The 21,223-nt window shown below is 46.7% G+C and overlaps 1 protein-coding gene across 3 annotated transcripts in view; it reads left to right on the top strand.

The window, feature by feature from the left end:
• The window catches only part of RNF214 (ring finger protein 214), a 232,873-nt gene that overhangs the window by 199,556 nt on the left and 12,094 nt on the right, over positions 1-21,223 (top strand). For all 3 annotated transcript variants that reach the window (XM_086957033.1, XM_086957035.1, XM_086957034.1), the window contains exons 13-15: positions 17,962-18,097; positions 19,367-19,474; positions 20,462-20,557. In XM_086957033.1, coding sequence (XP_086813159.1) covers positions 17,962-18,097; positions 19,367-19,474; positions 20,462-20,557 — 340 coding nt within the window. The remainder of the gene's footprint in view (positions 1-17,961; positions 18,098-19,366; positions 19,475-20,461; positions 20,558-21,223) is intronic.

The raw sequence follows: 21,223 nt of genomic DNA, 5'->3' as shown, positions 1-21,223 counted from the left end.
GCCGTCGGTGCATGATGGATCACGAATGGCGTCTGAACTCGGACGTGGCGCAAGGCCTCTTTCAGCAGTGGGGAGATCCTTGGTTACATCTATTCGCCACAGAAGAGAACGCGCAATGTCATCAGTTCTGCCCGTTGGACTTTCCAAGGCGGCACTCGCTCGGAGACGCTTTTCGTCACGAGTGGAGCTGCTGTCTGTTGTACGCCTTTCTGCCTATACCACTTCTGCGCAGAGTGCTTAAGAAGATCAGACGTGACCAGGCCCGGGTTATCCTTGTGGCTCCGGACTGGGCACGAAGATACTTGTATCCCGAGCCACTCAGCATGTCTGTCGATCCCCCGATTTGTCTGTCTCTTCAGGAGGACCTTCTGTCGCAGCAGCAGGGATGGTCGTCCACCCAAACCTGTTCAGTCTCCTCTTACATGCGTGGAGATTGAGCGGCGGCAGTTGAGGCCATTTGACTTGCCTCCTGAAGTCTGTAATGTGATTCTGGCAGCCAGGCGTCCCTCCACAAAATCGTTATACGCCTGCAGGCGGAACAAATTTGTGGCGTGGTGCACAGCCGAGGCTGTGGATCCCTTTTCTGCCCCTCTTTCAGAGGTTCTCCTCTTCCTTCTCTCTCTTGCCCAGCAGGGCTCTGCTCTGGGCACTATAAAGGGCTACCTCTCTGCTATTTCCGCCTTCTTAAGGCTCACTGATCAGCCCTCTTTGTTCCAGTCCCCAGTTGTAAATAGGTTTTTGAAGGGCATCACTCATATGTTTCCTCCTGTTCCTTTTGTGATGCCTCAGTGGGATTTGAACCTTGTTCTGACCTATCTGATGTGCGCTCCTTTCGAGCCACTTCATAACTGTCCTCTTTGTCTCCTTACTCTGAAGACTGCATTCCTGGTTGCCATCACCTCTACCAGGAGGGTGAGTGAGCTCCAGGCTCTTTCCCCTAAACCTCCCTTCCTTTCTGTCCATCCGGACAAAGTTGTATTGCGGACGCGACCCTCTTTCCTGCCCAAAGTAGTCACAGCCTTCCACATCGGGCAGTCCATCACCTTGCGTACCTTCTTTCCACCTCCGCATCCCTCGAAAGAGGAAGAAAGGCTCCACCGTCTGGAACCAAAACGTGCGCTCTCATTCTATTTGGATCGCACACGCCAGTTCCGGGTGGATGACCAACTCTTTGTTGGTTACGTGGGCACTAAGAAAGGTTGGGCGGTGCACAAGCGGACCATTTCTCGGTGGGTCGTGTTGTGCATCAAGGTACACTACTCCTTGGCTAAAAAGGAGCCTCCTGTTGGGCTGAGGGCCCATTCCACTCAGGCCACAGCGGCTACTACTGCCCTGGGTCGGGGAGTCCCCTTGCAGGACATCTGTCAGGCAGCTACGTGGGCCTCGCTGCACATGTTTGCAAGACACTACTGCCTAGACAGCCAAGTCTGGAGAGATGGCTTCTTTGGCCGTTCCGTTCTCCAGGACTTTCTGGTGTGATCATTGGTTTGCAGACCCACCACCGGGGTTGGTATTGCTGGGGTATCTATTCTAAGGTAAGGAATCTAATACTAACCTGTTTCTTTCAGATGCACAAGTTACTTACCTTCGGTAACGATCTATCTGTAAGAAACAGTAGGTAGTATTAGATTCCTTACTGCCCCACCCATCCTCCCCGTTCTGCGAACCGATACTGAGGGTTAAGGACATCCCTTTCAGGGCCCTAGTTTCATGGCACCAGTGTTGGTTTTTATCATGGCTCTGCGTTTCTAGCGCGGAAAAGCTATGTATAAGAACTGACGTCAGCTCGCGAGGGCGGCGCCTGAGTACTCCTGCGACGTCATCCCGGCGCCAACGATGCCGACGGATGCGGAGCCCCAGACGTCGCCTACCGACGCGCAAGGGTACTGCTACACAAAAGTGTCCGTATCCAGTCTGACGCCTGGGGATATTCTAAGGTAAGGAATCTAATACTAACTACTGTTTCTTACAGATATATCGTTACCAAAGGTAAGTAACTTGTGCTTTTAAGCCCCCGGGTGGGCCAGGTCCCAGGCACAATCCAGATTTATGTAGCGAGGGCTCGCGGGGGCCCCCGCAGCCTTGGAGACCGCCACCTCGCCGGGGCTTTACTCATAATGCGCAGGAGCACACGGCCCTCCCACAGCCCTGAGGCTCACCACCTCCCCGAGACTTCATAAAAAAAATGTGTGGGGGGCACCTTCCCCCAACACTACCCCTGTGACCGCCACCTCCCCAGGGCTTCAATTTATATAGGGTGGGGGCCTCGCGGGCCACCCAGGGGGACCGCCACCTGCCCGGGGCTACTTTAAAAAGGTTTGTGTGTGGAAGCTCGGGTCCCCCCACACACTGCCTCGGGGACCGCCACCTCCCCGGGGCACACTGCATGCAAATACGGGGGTGCACTATGTGTCTAGCATATTAAATGCACACAAACCTAGTGACCAGTTGACATTATCGGTGGCACAGGGGTAGTCTTTGACGGTCTGGGCTGCTATAAATGAAGACTGAGACAACAAGATGACGAGGCCCATGAGTGAAACCTGAAACCGGGTGACTCAGTGAGTACAGCCCCTAGTGCATTTGAGTAGTAATAAACTGTGTTCCACACGGCAGCAAAGGAGGGAAGGAGTGCCCCCTCACAACCGGGCAGCAGCGTAGGGCTGGGGAGTGAACATTAGACGCTACCAACTATCAGAAGAATTGCAGCTACTCTGCCCGTGACAGCAGTGAAGGGAACGGCTTGGCTGACCAATCCACGCGCCGTGAGGAGAACTGCTTGAACTACTCTACCCAGCAGGCTTTGGACGCTGCTTTACGCGCCCGGAGGCACGATAAAATCCTGCCAGTAATCACTATTGTACCAGTTTGTGATTGACTTATTTAAAGGTAGTTGTCTATTACATCATGGAGAACCGGAAGCCCACTATGACCCCGGCTCAGAAAACCACAGATACCACTCTTGATGGCTTCTTCAAAAGGCGGTGGGAGCTATCGATAAGGAGATACAGCGTGCGGAACGTAGACTCTCCCTGGCCCCCACACTTATAGTATCATCTGATAATCAGCCTTTGTCCACTACCTATGTTCCCCGCATTGATATAGTGGATAACATACTGGAGGCCAGGCGCCAAGTCCCTATCACGCCAACTGTGACTGTCCTATCCTATTCTAGATGGCCACAGGAAGGTGAAGCCAGCCCCTGTTCAATATCGAAGGACTCTGGCAAACCGTCCACAAATGGAGGAAAGAGGAAATGCGCAGAGAGAGCGGGGTCTGCTCACAAGAAGAACAATCAGTCGCCTACCACAAAGAGACTTAAACAAACCCACATTGTAGGAAAAGTTGTTAAGCCACCTATTGGAGGAAGAGAGAATGATGGGCAGGATGGGCATGAAATTCTATTTGGTAAATTGTGTAATTTAGTGCAGGAAGCTTTGGCGCCTATTTTGGTGAGATTAACCTGCATTGAGGATCAGCTAACTGTTGCTTGTAAAGCATTTGTATCAATAGATGTAATCCCGTCACATAATACATCTGAGAGTGGTTTACTGCCAAGGAGTGCAGCCGCAGGCCACGGGGGCAATCAGGTGGCAGTTCTATCTAAGGACACAGCCTCTAGTAAGATTCCATTTACCACCAGTGTTATCCCTTTGCATTGCAGTGGCATACAAGAGATTACAAATTCGAGTACACTGACCTAGATAGGAAAGATTACTGTTCCTCCTGAACCCCCAGCCCCGGCAGTGGCAAAATCAGGGCCAGGGTACGGTGTCTCGTCCCTTAAAACCCCCATTTTATGGGCTGGGAGTAGGCTCCTCCCCTGGGACATAGTGCCTCAGAAAGTATTGAGATGGTTGGTTACCAGGCCTTTGAGGTGCCCGCTACAGCATCATTGTCAGGGAGGGCTAAAGGAGGGTTGGTAACCCTACTCCAAGTTAGATTTGGCTCTCTAAAAGTCTCTTGTGTAGGATCCTCTCAGTGGTTCCATTTGATTATGATCACTAATATGCTGCAGATGAGTCCTTCTTGTAAACTGGTATTATAACATTATTGACCCAAGGAATTGTGATGTTATAGAAGCCCTGCAAATGGAAATTTCTAATGTTTCTAGGAAGTGGCAACCTTTATGTGTTTTATGGGTGGGAGATTTTAATTGTACATCTTGTGAATTTAGTAGCAAATGAGTTTGTGGTTTCTTGGACACTGACAACCAGCCATTGGCGTATTTCATTCACAGTGAAACACAAGGGGATGATGGACAGAGCGTTTGAGCAAATCAAACACTCACCCCCAGTCAGCTGATCTGGGTTTAATCCATCACCATTCTTTAGCTCACTCAGCCACCCCAGTTCAGACATGGCCATATGCAAATCAGTCTGACCCTGTGCCTCATGGGAACAGTCCAGCCCGAACTGCCAAGCCATGTCTTCCCTGGATCGGAAACAAGCATCCTGGGACCGGTTTCGGATTCATAATCCTCATCAGCCAGGCTATCTTGATTCCAGTTGCCAAGTGAGCAAGGGACTCACGTCTGAGCATACCCTGCCAACTTAGAGCGAACAAAGAGATACCAAAGGGGATGATGGACGGAGCGTTTGAGCAAATCAAACACTCACCCCAGTCAGCTGATAAACCCAGATCAGTTGACTGGGGGTGAGTGTTTGATTTGCTCAAACGCTCCGTCCATCATCCCCTTTTGTTTCGCTTTGTTCGCCCTAAGTTGGCAGGGTATGCTCAGACGTGAGTCCCTTGCTCACTTGGCCACTGGATTCAAGATAGCCTGACTGATGAGGATTATAAATCCGAAACCGGTCCCAGGATGCTTGTTTCCGGTCCAGGGAAGACATGGCTTGGCAGTTCGGGCTGGACTGTTCCCATTAGGCACAGGGTCAGACTGATTTGCATATGGCCATGTCTGAACTGGGGTGGCTGAGTGAGCTAAAGAATGGTGATGGATTAAACCCAGATCAGTTGACTGGGGGTGAGTGTTTGATTTGTTCAAACGCTCCGTCCATCATCCCCTTTTGTTTCGCGTTGTTCGCCCTAAGTTGGCAGGGTTTGCTCAGACGTGAGTCCCTTGCTCACTTGGCCACTGGATTCAAGATAGCCTGGCTGATGAGGATTATGAATCCGAAACCGGTCCTAGGATGCTTGTTTCCGGTCCAGGGAAGACATGGCTTTGCAGTTCGGGCTGGACTGTTCCCATAAGGCACAGGGTCAGACTGATTTGCATATGGCCATGTCTGAACTCGGGTGGTTGAGTGAGCTAAAGAATGGTGATGGATTAAACCCAGATCAGTTGACTGGGGGTGAGTGTTTGATTTGCTCAAAAGCTCCGTCCATCATCCCCTTTTGTTTCGCCGTATTTCATTCACACCCCGCCAGGAGAGGCGCTGAATACTATCATCATCGAGAATAACCTGGTCGGCCTGAATAATAGTTTTCCAGGCCAGTGCCCAACTTTTGTTGGTGGGGATAGGGACAGTTAGATTGATTTAATGCTGATTTCTATGGAATGCTCCTCTCTGGTGTCCGATTTTCATGTGGCTCCAAAAATACAAGAGACCACAACCTGCTAATTGTCTCGCTTAAAGTAATAGCAAGAACCTCAGGGGGTGATGGTAGTTCAATTGATTACAATCGTAATTGAGGCATAAGAGTAAACTGGGGGAAAATAAATCCAACACTCTTTGAGGAAGAAACAGTCCGTTCTAATTTAGGCCGGATTATGGCTTGCTTGGAACAGGATTCTTCCTCATCCATAATTGTTCAGAACTATGCTCTGTGCTAATGTAGCTGAAAGATTAACCTGTCCAGCTAGGCCTAAGCAGCACCTTTAGGCAAGTTGGTTTAATATAGAATGCTCTAGAGCCCACAAAATCTTAAAAAAATTGATCTACAATCACACACTTGAAATACAGAACAAATAAAACATGCAAGACATCTATATAAAACCACCATCAGCGCAAGGAAAGAGGAGTTGAGGCCCATAGCGTGGGATGATTTGGAAAGAGCAAGTGCTCTTAGAGATCGCAAAAGTTTCTGGGCCATTATCAATCGTCCCCAATTCACTGACGAAGTGGGAAAAATGGAGACTATGATCCTAGGTGATACCTGGGAATCGCACTTTGCGCCCATTTTTAATCCAATTGGTAGGGAGTTGTTGATGTATAACAAGGATCTTCCGGCCGACATGACACAGGCAGTAGAGCTTAGTGTCTCACTCATAGTGACTGAGGTGGAGGAGGTACTTCGGAAGGGGATAAGTAGGAAAGCTCCAGGTCCAGATGGAGTGCCATTAGACTTTAAGTTAAATATACATCTTTGGGCACCACTGTTTACTCAGGTTTTTAATTCAGTAATGACTGGCCCAATTCTACTATCCTGGAATGAGGCCATAGTTGTACCCGTGTTCAAAAAAGGGAACAGAAATTATCCTGCCTGCTATAGGGCCATTTCCCTAATCGACTCCACCGCCAAAGTATTAGGTAGGGTAATCCTTGCCCAACTGGAGACCTGGGCGACTAGCAAGGGGATAATTACAAAAACGCTGTATGAGTTCCAGAGGGGACTTGGAACTACAGAGCAGTGCCTAAATTTATCCCTGATAATGGGCAAGTACATGAGGGCAAAGAGTGGTTCCATCCACCTTGCCTTTATGTACTTGTCCTGTGCATTTGATACTGTGAACAGGGGTAAATTATGGGCACTAATGACAGACATGAGCTTTGAAAGTGCTCTAATCCTGCTCCTCAAAAGGTTACATACCTACACATCGGTTTCTATAAGATTTGGCTCACAGGTGGAAGAGACGAGGCCCATTGCCTCAACAGAAGGAGTCCGATAGGGGTGCATTTTAGCCCCTTTTCTTTTTTTAATATATACGAACGGCCTGGAAGTTTTTTATTGGGTAAGAAAATTGATTTCCCACGCATCAAAGGACAGCCAGTTCCGCTACTTTCATATGCGGACGACACTGTACTCATGGCCTTGATGGCCAACCGCCTCCAAACCGCCCTGGATGTCTTTACAAACTTTATGGCAGCACTAGTCTTGAGGGTTAATTTCTCAAAGTCCTACGTAATGGTTTGCCGCCCAAAAAAGACTAAAACTAGAGGTTTTAACGTACGGGGCAAGCCCATTGAAAGGGTGGAACAGTTTGCATATCTGGGTAACACGTTTAGTATGGATATGAAATGGGTTTCGCTGATCACGGCTAGAGCACAGCAAACAAGTAGAGTAGTAGAGGGGCTTTTTAGGTTTGCTTGTAAGTTAGGCCACAAGCCAGTGCTTGAGCTTGTTACCTTATACAAGGCAAAATGCATTGCGTTGCAAGTGGTGGAGAACAAGTTTATAAAATGCCTGTTGATGATGCCTAGCAGTGCTGCCACCTCATTTTCTCATCAAGAAGTGGGAATGTAATATATAGAAGATCACATCGGCGCTGCCCCCTTTCTTCTGTGGGCCAAAATCTGGGCCTCAGAAGAGTTCTAGTTTTCAAGGGAAATCATCGAAGACTGTATTAACTTGGACAAATCTTTGAGGATCCCTTGGCTTCGGTTTGTGAGGGATAGGTTATTCCATATCGGGCTGGATGAGTATTTTGATACTCTGTCTAGCATCCCCACTAATGCGAAGGGCAAAATTAAAGAGTATGGTGTCTGGGCAAAAGTGCACCATTTACAATTGGAGGCACCTGGCCCCAGATGCCCTTTCATGCATAAACAGCAGTATTATCTAGGGGTGGGCGGACATCTATGTTCCGCTCACGGAATGTGCGGAGATTTGCCCCTTTCGCAATGAAGGCGGAGAAACGGGGCAAATCTCCGTACACTCCGGACGGATCGGAAGTTGGCCGCCCGCGTCCCGCCCGCAATATTAAATGACTTTATGCCTAAAATAAGATGTAAATAAGAACTTACCTTATTGCGGGGTCATCTTTCTTGTCCAGATAGCCGTCTTCTTGGAACTGCGCTTGCGCGGGAGCCTGCACATGCGCATTCCTCGCCAGGAATGCGCATGCGCAGGCTCTGTTCCAAGAAGACGGCTAGCTGGACAAGGAAGATGACCCCGCGATGAGGTAAGTTCTTATTTACATCTTATTTTAGGCTTAAAATAATTGAATATTGCGGGAGGCGGGGAGCGGGCGTTGCGTAACGAAAATATGCGGAGAGGCACGGAGATTGGTTTAATCTCCGTGCCTCTCCGCGTAAGTCCCTTACGCGACTTCTGCCCACCCCTAGTATTATCTTTCCTTTACCACGAACAGCCAATTTCGTTTTCTTTTAATAAGATTCCGTCATAGCACGTTGCACTTTCTGGTAGGGTTCACTAAACAATCCGGGTGGAGAGACAACCCTACTCTTTGCCCATGCGACAATAGTACTACCCAGAGCACTTTGCACTTTAATCTTTTTTGTGTACCTTACAAAGATCCAAGGAGCAGATTTTTGGTGCCTTTGTTAAAGAACATTCGCCCATGTACATATTTAGAGGGCTTCAGACATTTGCAATTATTGACTAATCCTGTTATTTGCACTGCTGTATTATATTTGATCAAATCAGCAATGAGCATTAGGAAACAATATGAAGTGCAGTAATTAAAGGGGAATGAGGAAATGAATCATTTTAAATTTGAATTGTGTATTTTTAACTTGGACTATCTTTTTGGCTGAAACTTTTATGGCTGCGTGCCGAATAAAGTCAATTTGAGAGATGTATACATTGGACGGGGGCAAAGCGGCACCCCTCCTGAAGCCCTTCTTGGCCCTGGGGACTGCCGCCCCCCAGGGTTGGGTCGGCAATGCAGTTTACAATGGCAGGCAGGAGTACTGCTCCTGCCCTGTCATTGCAAAGTTCTTCTTCACTGCATGAAAGCGTGAGCAGGACATCTGCGTTTGCTTCCGTGAAGCTAAGCAAATTGCTTTTGGACAAGGGGAGCTGCATGTCAGCACTCCCCTTTTCCAAAAGCAATGCCGGCTCCCGCAGGAGGTGTGGAGCCAACTGGGACCGCAGGGCATTGGGGCTCCCCGTGATCCACAACGTGAGGCCAATCCCTGGGGCATGGGGTCCGGGGCCAAGGGAAGGGCGGGCACACGCCCCCCCCCCCCCCCCTCCCGTAAAGTTAAAAAAGAAAATAGGAGGCAAAGCCCCAGGGGATGGAGTCCCCGAGGCTGGAAAAGTCCTCAGGAGGGGGACCGCGCTGTCCCCCCTCCTTTAAATGTGTTTTTTTATTAATTAAAGAATTGGCCATGCCCCGGGTATGGGGGTCCTCTGGCCAAAATCGGCCTCAGGAGGGTGGCCGCGCGGCCTCCTTCTTGTATTAAAAATAAATGGCTCAGGCCCTGGGGGGTGGGGTCCATAGGGCCCCCAAAAAATTGAGAAGGGGGCCACACAGCCCCCCTTCTTAAAAAGGAAAAAGAGAAGCCGGCATCTTGCTGGAGGCCCCACCCCCTCCGTACACCACTCTGCATACGTGCCTCCTGGCACGTTTTGGGTTGGGGGGATTAAGTCCGCTTGATTCCTTAGGGGCCAAGTAGCCCACCAGGTACCTCCAGTAAGCCACGGACAGTGGAATTGCTGAGAGGTGATCTGAGGCCACGCCCCTTTTTACACCACTCTGCAAATCTCCTCTTGGCGCATTGGTGGTGGGGTGATGAGGTGCTCTTGTGTCCTGAGAACCTCAGGACTAAAGTGGATTTCATCCCTCGAGCAGCAGTGCGCCAGGAGGTGCGTTTGCAGAGTGGTGTAAAAAGGGAGTGTGGCCTCGGACCACTCTCAGCAATCCAGCTATGTGGGGCTTACTAGAGATAACAGGAGGGGTTGTTGCCCCCCAGGGACCCTGAGGAGGTAAGGGACTTCATCCCCCAACCAAGAGCATGCCAGGAGGTGCATTTGCAGAGTGGTGGAGAAAGAGGGCATGGCCTGTGTCCACCTCTCAGCAATCCTACTATCTGGGGCTTATTGGAGATATCAGGTGAGCTAGTTGGCCCCTAAGGTCCCTCAGGAGGCAAAGGGACTTCAATACCATCCAAGAGCACGCCAGGGAGCGCATTTGCAGACTGGTGGGCAATGGGGGTGTGGTCTGCAATGAACACTTACCAATGCTGCTGTGTGGGACTTACTGAAGGTAATGGGGGGGGGTTGGCCCCCAAGGTTCTTCTTGGGGGCCAACTACCCCTCCTGTTACCTCCAGTACGTCCCACACAGGTGGATTCCTGAGAGGTCTTCGGAGGCCACACACCCCTTTCTCCACCACTCTGCAAATTTCTGCACCCCTTGTGCCTCTGTGCACCTCTCTTGCCTCTTTCTGCACCTCTTTTGCTTTTTTCTGCACTTCGGTTGCCTCTTTCTGCACCCCTCTTGCCTCTTTCTGCACCCCTGTTGGTTCTCTCTGTACTGCGCTTGCTTCTGTCTGCTACTCTTGTACATTTTTGGACCCCACTAGCCTCTTTCTGCACCCCTGTTGGTTCTTTCTGGACTGCTCTTGCTTCTGTCTGCTACTCTCTTGTACATTTCTGCCCACACTAGCCTCTTTCTGCACCTCTGTTACCTCTGTCTGCAGCCCTACTCCCTCTTGTGCCTCTTTCTGCACCTCTCTTGCCTCTGTCTGCAGCCCTATTCCCTCTTTTGCCTCTTTCTGCACTGTGTGGCTCTTTCTGCACCTCTGTTGCTTCTTTCTGCACTTCTCTTCTTTCTAATCCTATCTTGCTTCTTTCTGCACTATTGCCTCTGTCTGCACCCCTGTTCCCTTTTCTGCACCTCTTGCCTGTTTCTGCACCCCTGTTCCCTTTTCTGCACTTCTTGTGCCTGTTTCCGCAACTCATTCTCTTTCTACAGTTCTCTTGCCTCCTGCACCTCTGTTGCTTCTTTCTGCACTGTTCTTGCCTCTTTCTGCACCCCTCTTGTATATTTTTGGACCTCTGTTGGTTCTTTCTGTACTGCTCTTGCTTCTTTCTGTACCTCTCCTGCAAAGTTCGGCACCCCTCTTGCCTTTTTCGGTACCCCCTCATGCCTTTTTAGGTACCCTTCATGCCACCTTCTGCACCTCTGTTGCTTCATTCTATACTTCGCTTGCCTTTTTCTGCACTCCTCTTACCGAATCTCTGTTGGTTCTTTCTGTACCACCGCTGCTTCTTTCTGCACCCTTCTTCCCTCTTTCTGCACCAGTCTTGCCTCTTTCTACAGTTCTCTTGTCTCCTTCTGCACCTCTGTTGCTTCTTCCTGCACCTCTCTTTCCTCTTTCTGTACCTCTCTTGCCTCTTTCTGTACCTCTCTTGCCTCTGTTTGCACCCCTCTTGCCTCTTTCTCCACCTCTTTTGCTCCTTTGTGCACTTCTCTTGCCGCACCCCTCTTGTCTGTTTTTGGACCTCTGTTGGTTCTTTCTGTACCTCTCCTGCAAAGTTCGGCACCCCTCTTGCCTTTTTCGGTACTCCTCTTGCCTCCTGCACCTCTGTTGCTTAATTCTGCACTTCTCTTGCCTTTTTCTGCACTCCTCTTACCTCTTTCTGAATCTCTGTTGCTTCTTTCTTCACCTCTGTTGCTTCTTTCTGCACCAGTCTTGCCTCTTTCTGCAATTCTCTTGTCTCCTACTGCACCTCTGTTACTTCTTCCTACACGTCTCTTGCCTCTTTCTGTACCCCTCTTCCCTGTTGCTGTACCTCTGTTAGTTCTTTCTGCACTGGCCTTGCTTCATTATGCACCTCTCTTGCAAATTTCTGCTCCTCTCTTGCCTCTTTACGCACCCCTGTTGTTTCTTTCTGCACCTCTTGTGCTTTTTTCTGCCCTTCTATCATCTCTTTCTGCACCCCTCTTGCCTCTTTCTGCACCTCTGCTGGTTCTTTCTGCACTGCTCTTATTTCTGTCTGCTACTCGTTTGCACATGTCTGCACCCCTCTTGCCTTTCTGCACCTCTTTTGATTCTTTCTGCACCTCTCTTGCCTCTGTCCGTACCCCTCTTTTTCTCTTTCTGCACCTCCTTTTGCCTGTTTCTGCAACTCTCTTGCCTCTTTCTGCACCTCTGTTGCTTCCTTCTGCACTTTGCTTGTCTCTTTCTGTACCCCTCTTGTCTCTTTCTGCACCTGTTGCTTCTTTTTTGCAGTTCTCTTGCCTCTTTCTGTACCCTTGTTGCCTCTTTCTGCATCCCTCTTGCTGCACCCCTCATGCCTTTCTGCACCTCTTTTGCCTCTTTCTTCACCCCTTTTGCTTGTTTCCGCACTTCTTTTGCCTCTTTATGTACCCCTCCTGCCTCTTCCTGCACCTCTGCTGGGTCTTTTTGCACTGCTCTTGCTTCTCTCTGTACCTCTCTTGCACATTTTTCTACCCCTTCTTCCTTCTTTCTGCACCAGTCTTGCCTCTTTCTGCAGTTCTCTTGTCTCCTTCTGCACCTCTGTTGCTTCTTCCTGCACCTCTTTCCCCTTTCTGCACTTCTCTTGCCTCTTTCTGCACCCCTCTTGTCTGTTTTTGGACCTCTGTTGGTTCTTTCTGTACTGCTCTTGCTTCTTTCTGTACCTCTCCTGCAAAGTTCGGCACCCCTCTTGCCTTTTTCAGTACCCCTCATGCCTCCTTCTGCACCTCTGAGCTTCATTCTGCACTTCTCTTGCCTTTTTCTGCACTCCTTTTACCTCTTTCTGAATCTCTGTTGCTTCTTTCTGCACCTCTTTTGCTTCTTTCTGCACCCTTCCCTCTTTCTGCACCAGTCTTGCCTCTTTCTGCAGTTCTCTTGTCTCCTTCTGCACCTCTGTTGCTTCTTCCTGCACCTCTTTCCTCTTTCTGTACTTCTCTTGCCTCTGTTTGCACCCCTCTTGCCTCTTTCTCCACCTCTTTTGCTCCTGTCTGCACTTCTCTTGCCTCTTTCTGCACCCCTCTTGTCTGTTTTTGGGCCTCTGTTGTTTCTTTCTGTACTGCTCTTGCTTCTTTCTGTACCTCTCCTGCAAAGTTCGGCACCCCTCTTGCCTTTTTCGGTACCCCTCTTGCCTTTTTCGGTACCCCTCTTGCCTCCTTCTGCACCTCTGTTGCTTCATTCTGCACTTCTCTTGCCTTTTTCTGCACTCCTCTTACCTCTTTCTGAATCTCTGTTGCTTCTTTCTGCACCCTTCTTCCCTCGTTCTGCACCAGTCTTGCCTCTTTCTGCACTTCTCCTGTCTCCTTCTGCACCTCTGTTGCTTCTTCCTGCACTTCTCTTGCCTCTTTCTGTACCCTCCTGCCTGTTGCTGTACCTCTGTTAGTTCTTTCTGCACTGGTCTTGCTTCTTTATGCTCCTCTCTTGCCTCTTTCTGCACCCCTCTTGCTTCTTTCTGCACCTTTTATGCTTTTTTCTGAACGTCTATCACCTCTTTCTGCACCCCTCTTGCTTCTTTGTGTACCTCTGCGAGTTCTTTCTGCACTGCTCTTATTTCTGTCTGCTAATCGCTTTCACATTTCTGCACCCCTCTTGCCTTTCTGCACCTCTTTTGATTATTTCTGCACCTCTCTTGCCTCTGTCCATACCCCTCTTTTGCCTGTTTCTACAACTTTCTTGCCTCTTTCTCCACTTTGCTTGCCTCTTTCTGTACCCTCTTGTCTCTTTCTACACCTCTGTTGCTTCTTTTTTTTCAGTTCTCTTGCCTCTTTTTGCACCCTTCTTCCCTCTTTATGCACCACTCTTGCTGCACCACTCATGCCTCTTTCTGCACCTCTTTTGCCCCTTTCTTCACCCCTTCTGCTTGTTTCTGCACTTCTTTTGCCTCTTTATGTACCCCTCCTGCCTCTTTCTGCACCTCTGCTGGTTCTTTTTGCACCTCTGTTGCTTCCTTCTGCACTTTCCTTACCTCTTTCTGTACCCCTCTTTTCTCTTTCTGCACCTCTTTGCCTGTTTCTGTAAACCTCTTGCCTCTTTCTGCACTTTTCTTGCCTCTTTCTGCACCTCTGTTGCTTCCTTCTGCACTTTGCTTGCCTCTTTCTGTAACCCCTCTTGTCTCTTTCTGCACCTCTGTTGCTTCATTTTTGTAGTTCTCTTGCCTCTTTCTGCACCCTTCTTCCCTCTTTATGCACCCCTCTTGCTGCACACCTTATGCCTCTTTCTGCATCTTTTTCCTCTTTCTCCATCCCTTTTGCTTGTTTCTGCACTTTGTTTGCCTCTTTATGTACCCCTCTTGCCTCTTCTGCAGCTCTGCTGGTTCTTTTTGCACTGCTCTTGCTTCTTTCTGTACCGCTCTTGCAAATTTTTATACCCCTTCTTCCCTCTTTCTGCACCAGGCTTGACTCTTTCTGCAGTTTTCTTGTCTCCTTCTGCACCTCAGTTGCTTTTTCCTGCACCCTCTTTCCTCTTTCTGTACCTCTCTTGCCTCTGTTTGCACCCCTCTTGCCTCTTTCTCCACCTATTTTGCTCCTTTCTGCACTTCTCTTGCCTCTTTCTGCACCCCTCTTGTCTGGTTTTGGACCTCTGTTGGTTCTTTCTGTACTGCTCTTGCTTATTTCTGTACCTCTCCTGCAAAGTTCGGCACCCCTCTTGCCTTTTTTCGGTATTCTTCTTGCCCCCTTCTGCACCTCTGTTGCTTCATTCTGCACTTCTCTTGCCTTTTTCTGCACTCCTCTTACCTCTTTCTGAATCTCTGTTGCCTCTTTCTGCACCCCTCTTCCCTCTTTCTGCACCAGTCTTGCCTCTTTCTGCAGTTCTCTTGTCTCATTCTGCACCTCTGTTGCTTCTTCCTGTTCTTCTCTTGCCTCTTTCAGTATCCCTCTTGCCTATTTCTGTACCCCTCTTGCCTCTTTCTGTACCCCTCTTGCCTGTTGCTGTACCTCAGTTAGTTCTTTCTGCACTGGTCTTGCTACTTTGTACACCTCTCTTGCAAATTTCTGTACCCCTCTTGCTTCTTTCTGCACCTCCTATGCTTTTTTCTGCACTTCTATCACCTCTTTCTGCACCCCTCTTGCTTCTTTCGGTACCTCTCTTCCTTCTTTCTGCACCTCTCTTGCCTCTGTCTGTACCCTTGTTCCCTCTTTCTGCACCTCTTTTGCCTGTTTCTGCAATTATCTTGCTTCTTTCCGAACTTCTCTAGCCTCTTTCCGTACTCAAATGGGAAGTGCAAGCTGTCCAGTTTAAAGGTCTGCGTGCTCTTGTGACTGAGGTATATGTCTACTTGTACATGTATTCTTACATGTGGTATGCATCTGCAGATGGTAGGTTAAAAAGCGGGTAACTACTCCTATAGGTGGTCAAATCTTCAGCTCTGTCATTCAGTTGCACAGACAGACATGGCTTATGTATATATGTGTTATGGAGCCCCTCAAATATACTATTAAATACCCATGTGCCCTGTATTGTGAGCAGAAAGAAATGCATACACCTTTTTGTACACAGATTTACAGAGTATGCTGTTTGAAACACAGTTATTCAAGTATGTGTATGTTTATTTTCATCTAACATGTCACTAGGTAAAGGCATAGACATGCATGCATACCTTAACACACTTGGTCAGAAAACAGTGATATGCTTAGGATTGCTGTTTTATATTTGGTAGACCGAACATTCTGAGCAGTCGATTAATAGTCAACTTTCAAGAGAATAGTGAGGTTTGAGACATCTTGGGAGAAGGATTAAGGATTAGGCCACTTTGTATGAGTTTCTTCTAAGGTGCAGTCAAAGGAGGCCTCTTTCTGCACCTCTGTTGGTTCTTTCTGCACATCTCTTGCTTCTTTCTGCACCTTACGTCCTCTATCTGCACCTCTCTTACCTCTTTTTGCACTTCTCTTGCTTCTTTCTGCGCCTTTCTACCTCTTTCTGCACATGTCCTACCTATGTAGGCATAGTACGAAATTAGCAGTTAAAAAACCTTAGAAATTCACCGAATAAACTATAGGTTTCAGGCACGTTATAGTTAGTAATTAGCATTTTAAAAACCTTTGAAATACACTGGAAAAAACCATTGGCTTCAGGGACGTTATAGTTAGAGATTAGCATTTAAAAAACCGTAGAAATTCACTGTAAAAACCACAGGTTTCAAGGACATTATAGTTAGGCTGACATTTCACTTGTACAAAACCAGAGAAATTCGGCCATTCTAGTTAGTTGAGCTAACTATAACTCGCACCCCTGCAATGCTAGCCTGCCACTTCTTTTTTAGTCTTAACTCCAGGACTGCTGCCAAATCTGATCTTAAAGATTTTAACTTCTCTAACCTGGCAGGGTTTTACCGATGCATCCTGTTGGATATCAGCTGACTTTTGATCTGGTTCCCCGTCCGTCCTCCCCAATTATTATATGGATGGGCCCGGTGGGTGGATGGGGTCCCTGGCGCTGTAATCGTCCCGGGGATGGGGGGCTAAGTGCCCTCCTTCAGGATTGCCAGTATGTGGGGGGGTTGGCTACAGGCCAGGCCCTGCGGCCAACCCAGCCATGCACGGTGTGGGGTTAGGTACCTACAGTAGGGTTGGCCGCCAGGTCCTATGGCCAACCGGTCATGGAGTTCTGGAGTTGGATTAACGTAGGGTAATTAAATATTACTTAACATTAAAAAAAGTAGAAATTCACTGAAGAAAACACAATTTACAGGGATGTTATAGTTAGAAAATAGAATGTTTTTTATAGTCGAAATTAACTAAGAAAACCAAAGGTTAAAGGGACGTTATAGTTAGGTTCAGATTTTACAAGCACAAAGCCATAGAAATTCGACAGTTACAGTTATACTTTGCTCCAGAAACTATAACACGTCCCCGAAGGTAGCTGTAACTCGCACCCTCGTCATGCATTGCTAATTACCCCACATATTACATCAGTCCTGACATCTTCTGTGGCATAATATCACTGCAACATTTGCAATAAAATGATTGATGAGAAAACTGTGCATGGCGGGTGCGCGAGTAATAGTTATTCATGAGTCAGGTAACTATAACTTCCGAACAAGTAATCTGTACCTAATTTTAACGTTGCTGTAAAATTAGTTTTTTTCAGTGAATATATATCTTCATATGTGGCTACCGTCACTGTGAATGAAGGCATCCTGCTCTGTCTCAAGGAACACATTAGCACATAACGTTGTTTCCTTCAGTGCCAGGGACTAATATTGCAATTTGTGACTTTTACAACCACAACAAAATTGTTGCTTTCAGCCAATGTTAGTGTTCTATTCGTAAAGGCCCAGCAGCTCCATTAAGAATGAAACTTTACAAAAATTATGTCAAAACAAAACACTTATTGACAAATTCAAAAGGCTTGCAACCAAAGCCAGACCCATTGCCTTTGTTTGTTTATTTCTTGTTTTCCAGAATCTTGGCAAAACTGGTTTTACACTAATTTTCCGTTATTAATATTTTTGGGAAATACTAGCATGCATCAAATACATTTTATTAAATGATAAAGAAACTGTACTGCAAATTGCACAGCAGTTGAGCAAAACATTTTCATCTATCCTGGTTTAAAGCTTCTGCAAATAATTGCTTCAAATCAGAGAGTATTAATGATAGCATTATAGGTAGACTAAAACTGTTAAACTTTGGAAACGTGTGTACACATATTTATACTGGAATCACTGCCAGTAGTGTAAGCCGAGCTCAAAGCATTTCTTTAAAGTGGTCACTCTAATAATAAAGACTTTGCACTAATGCATTATAAATACAAATCCAACCTGCACAAACATATGGAAACAAATCTTGACTTAATTGTACAACTTGCTCTTTCACAGATCAATAATGCATTTTGGTGAACTGGCATTGCGTTTGACTTGCTTGTCCAGAGGCAAAGTAATCATGAAAGCTTGTTGTCATTGACCCAAACCAATATGTCCTGGGAGTCGAGTGAAGGAATTCCACACTTCCATAGCTGTCACAGATGCTGCAGGACGCATTACTGCTGCCATGCTCTACTGTCCGTCTGGTATCTATTTCTGACGTGAGGGAAGCTTTCACTGTTAATGCTGTGCCTGCTCGGTGAGAGTATTTTCCCTGGCTGTGTGTCCCTCACATGATGTTTTTCCCTTACAGGACTCAGCTGACTCAAATCCTACAGCAGATCAAAACTTCACGTGGAACTACAGCTGGGCTCTCCTTTGATGATCTTTGCAAACTGGTCGGTATGCGACTGGCAGAGCTCCAGGACAAGGCACCGGGAATAGGACAGGTGAGTATGAACAATTGGGTTAAGAACCCCACCACCTCTCTGGCACCCATAACACCAGCTGGGGACTGGTCCATGAATCCACTATCTCTGCTAGGGGTTATACCATTAAACCACTGCCTTACAGGAGAATGTTCTAAAACAACAGTTACCAGGCTCCAGGTACCAGTCACTACAGTAAGTAACTTACTCCCTGATGCATCTGGTTCTCTTTCTTCCATTCACTGGAGCACACAGCATCTACAACTAACACTAAGGCTGAAACAGAACCACCCCAAATCACACAAAACCATAGAAACCACAGAGCCGAACAAGGGCTGCCAAACCAAGAAGCAGACCAAAGGAGATGATGTCCTATATCACAATTGAGGCCTGGAGGAAACTTTCTTCGCTTTGCACCCTACAATAACAATAACAGACAGACAAGACTGCAGTCAGCGACACTGAGCAATGAACTTCCAGAGTCTAAAAAATGGAGGGAGCAGAGAATCATCCTTTTTAGGTATGCACACGGAATGCCAATGATTAAGGGTCGTCAAGACTTGAAACGCGTCTGGCATTATGTTTTAGATGCCGATTTTCAACAAACCTGTTTGCAGCCTCCGTGAATAAAATATTTGGAACAACAACTACCTGCTGAGTCTCTTCCATTGGGGGTAACCTGTATTGGAAAAAAAAAATATATATATATATATTATCCTTAAATGCCCTCGTCAGGCAGACAGAAGACTTTTATAGTGCTCTTAATGGTGACACATTGCCAAAGACACTCATCTTCTTATCAAGGAAGGTGATGGGTAGAAAAGGGGTCAGACTCATTCGTAACAAACAACAAGACAATAGAAATAAGGCAAGTTTGAGAGAAAAAAAATATGATGCAATCTTGCCTTGTATACAATTTTAGAAAATGGGGACATCAAAAGAAATATGTTTGCCTTATGAAAGTGTAGGACAGTGATAAGCCACCATGCACAAATGTCTCTGAAAACCCAAGGCAGATGTTTCTCCCAGAATTTCCATCAGACAAAACTGTATTTTGCTACTTATTTCTCCTTCAATTTCCATGGATTGAGTCTTGTGTGCACTAGGTAGTCTTAATGGGGAGCACCTCTGCAGGCAATGCCTCTGTAACCCCTTGTGCCTGAACCATAGTCATGCTTAGCCAGACCTACCAACTCCTATCTTCTCACTTGGCATGTTTCGAACCAAGTTCTGATTTCTTCATGTTTAGCGTTGTATCTTATGCAAAGGTTTCATGTTTTTCTCCTGCAGCCACTCGGCCAGATCGGATCCCATGTTTTCAATGCTCCTCACTCCCGGATGAACCCAACCACCTTCCTCCAAGCCACACAGACTATGCATCTTGGACGACCCCTTCAGGTAGGATCAGGCACCGTCTGCTTTCTCTTTGTGCTGCAGGATGAGCAGAGGTCACCCAGGAAAGCCTTGGGGTTCCTTCTCTTACTTCTGGTTGTGGAGAGCAAAGGGCAAGACCACCGCCATGGCTTTTTCTAGCATCAAGAGTGAGCTCTTCCTGACTCTAGATGCCTCTGCCCTAAGTACTGAGATTCTTACTGGCTTAAAGCAGTTTCTGCCCTCCAGGCTAGTCCCTAGCTCAGCGCCAGTTTTTATTTTACTCCATCTTACTGTTTAGGAAGGTCCTGGCCTTCGCATTTCTGAACACTGTCCCCGGGGTATAAAAAAATATTTTCATATTGTCCTGCTGGAGTCAATAGAGATAGTGTACCATAGTAGTAGAGCAAAACCAAATTAGACCACTGTCCACAACCTGGAAAGGAAAATCAACCTGCAGTCAGTTTTTCTTCTTTCTGAGCATATGTAATCTCATGTTTCTCTGACTCATACAGTATTGTAAGCCTGTTTTTTTCTGCAGACTTATGAGCAGCACACTACCTCTATTTTCTTTCTCTCTCAGTCAAGCATTGTACACTAAGTCTTTTTGTTCACCTTGCATATAGTAAAACACTCAAACTGTTTTTGAGGTTTTTTTTAATCCTGACTTGTGTGCTGCTTTTTAGATCTGACTTCTTGTCCTGGATTTCATTGAGTGTTCCAAGTCTATTTTCTTTTTCTGGCTCATGTATAGGTTTTGAAGTCGATTTTCTTTGCCCTTCAGGATCAATATAATGCTGTTATGTAGCACGCTGGTTAAAGTTGTAACGGCTTATGCAACATTTTTAAAGAATTTTTGCTTAAATAGTATTCAGTAGAGTGCTGTGCTTTAATTCGGCTTATGTTTCGTATACATGGTTCTATGTATATTTTCTTTTCCTGTCTTATGAATAGTGGTGTCTGTTTACTACCACATACACAATACCCTGTCTTGTTTTGTATCTGATACTGCAGCCTACACCCAACTGTAAGCTTTGCCTGATGTGTCAGAAGATTGTACATCCAAAGGATGTCCACCCAATGGCATGTGCCCATGTGCTGCATAAAGAGGTAGGTGCCCTCTACACACATTAAAGTAATCTAATCCTCAGTAGCACCTAGCCAGACACTAAATGTGTTGTCAATCAAGTCCCATCAGTGACTTGAGTTTTCCTACCATTGATTGTTCAAAGTCAGTTAGTTTTTTAAATGACACATAAATGTGTTGCCATTTGAATAGGCTAGGATCAAGCTCATTACTATTCCCATGATTTATTTATAAAATAAATCCGCTAAAGAGAATTGATTATAATTCAATACTAAAACTAAAAACATAAAAGTTGACAACCTTCCCTTTCAGTACTTATGCAACTCTCTCACCCTTTTCCTACCTCCTGTTTATATTTTAATGTTTAACTCTAATTATCCGGTGGAACCTATTTGTTACCAAAGGTGAATTGCAGATTGTGTTTTCTATAAATTATTGGATACTGGTATCTTAGCACTGTTTAGAACTTCTTTACCTTCTGAAACAGTTAGAATTTGAGTTATTCAATATAAAATCTTACAAACTTTAAAGCAGTAATAACACTATACTTTGCAACATAATAGACTTGATAGTATCTATGCCAGTCCTTTTTAGGTCTCTCCTGACCCAGAGCATGCGCTGGTCTGGCAAGACTTTTAGTAAGGGTTTCAAAAAATGCTGCCATGGCCGGCCTAGCGCTTGATTGCATG

Source organism: Lissotriton vulgaris, chromosome 2_1 (genome assembly GCF_964263255.1).
Source record: "Lissotriton vulgaris chromosome 2_1, aLisVul1.2, whole genome shotgun sequence".
NCBI lineage: Eukaryota > Metazoa > Chordata > Amphibia > Caudata > Salamandridae > Lissotriton > Lissotriton vulgaris.
The sequence above is the reverse complement of the archived record's forward strand: the minus strand, read 5'-3'. Positions and strand labels throughout refer to the sequence as shown.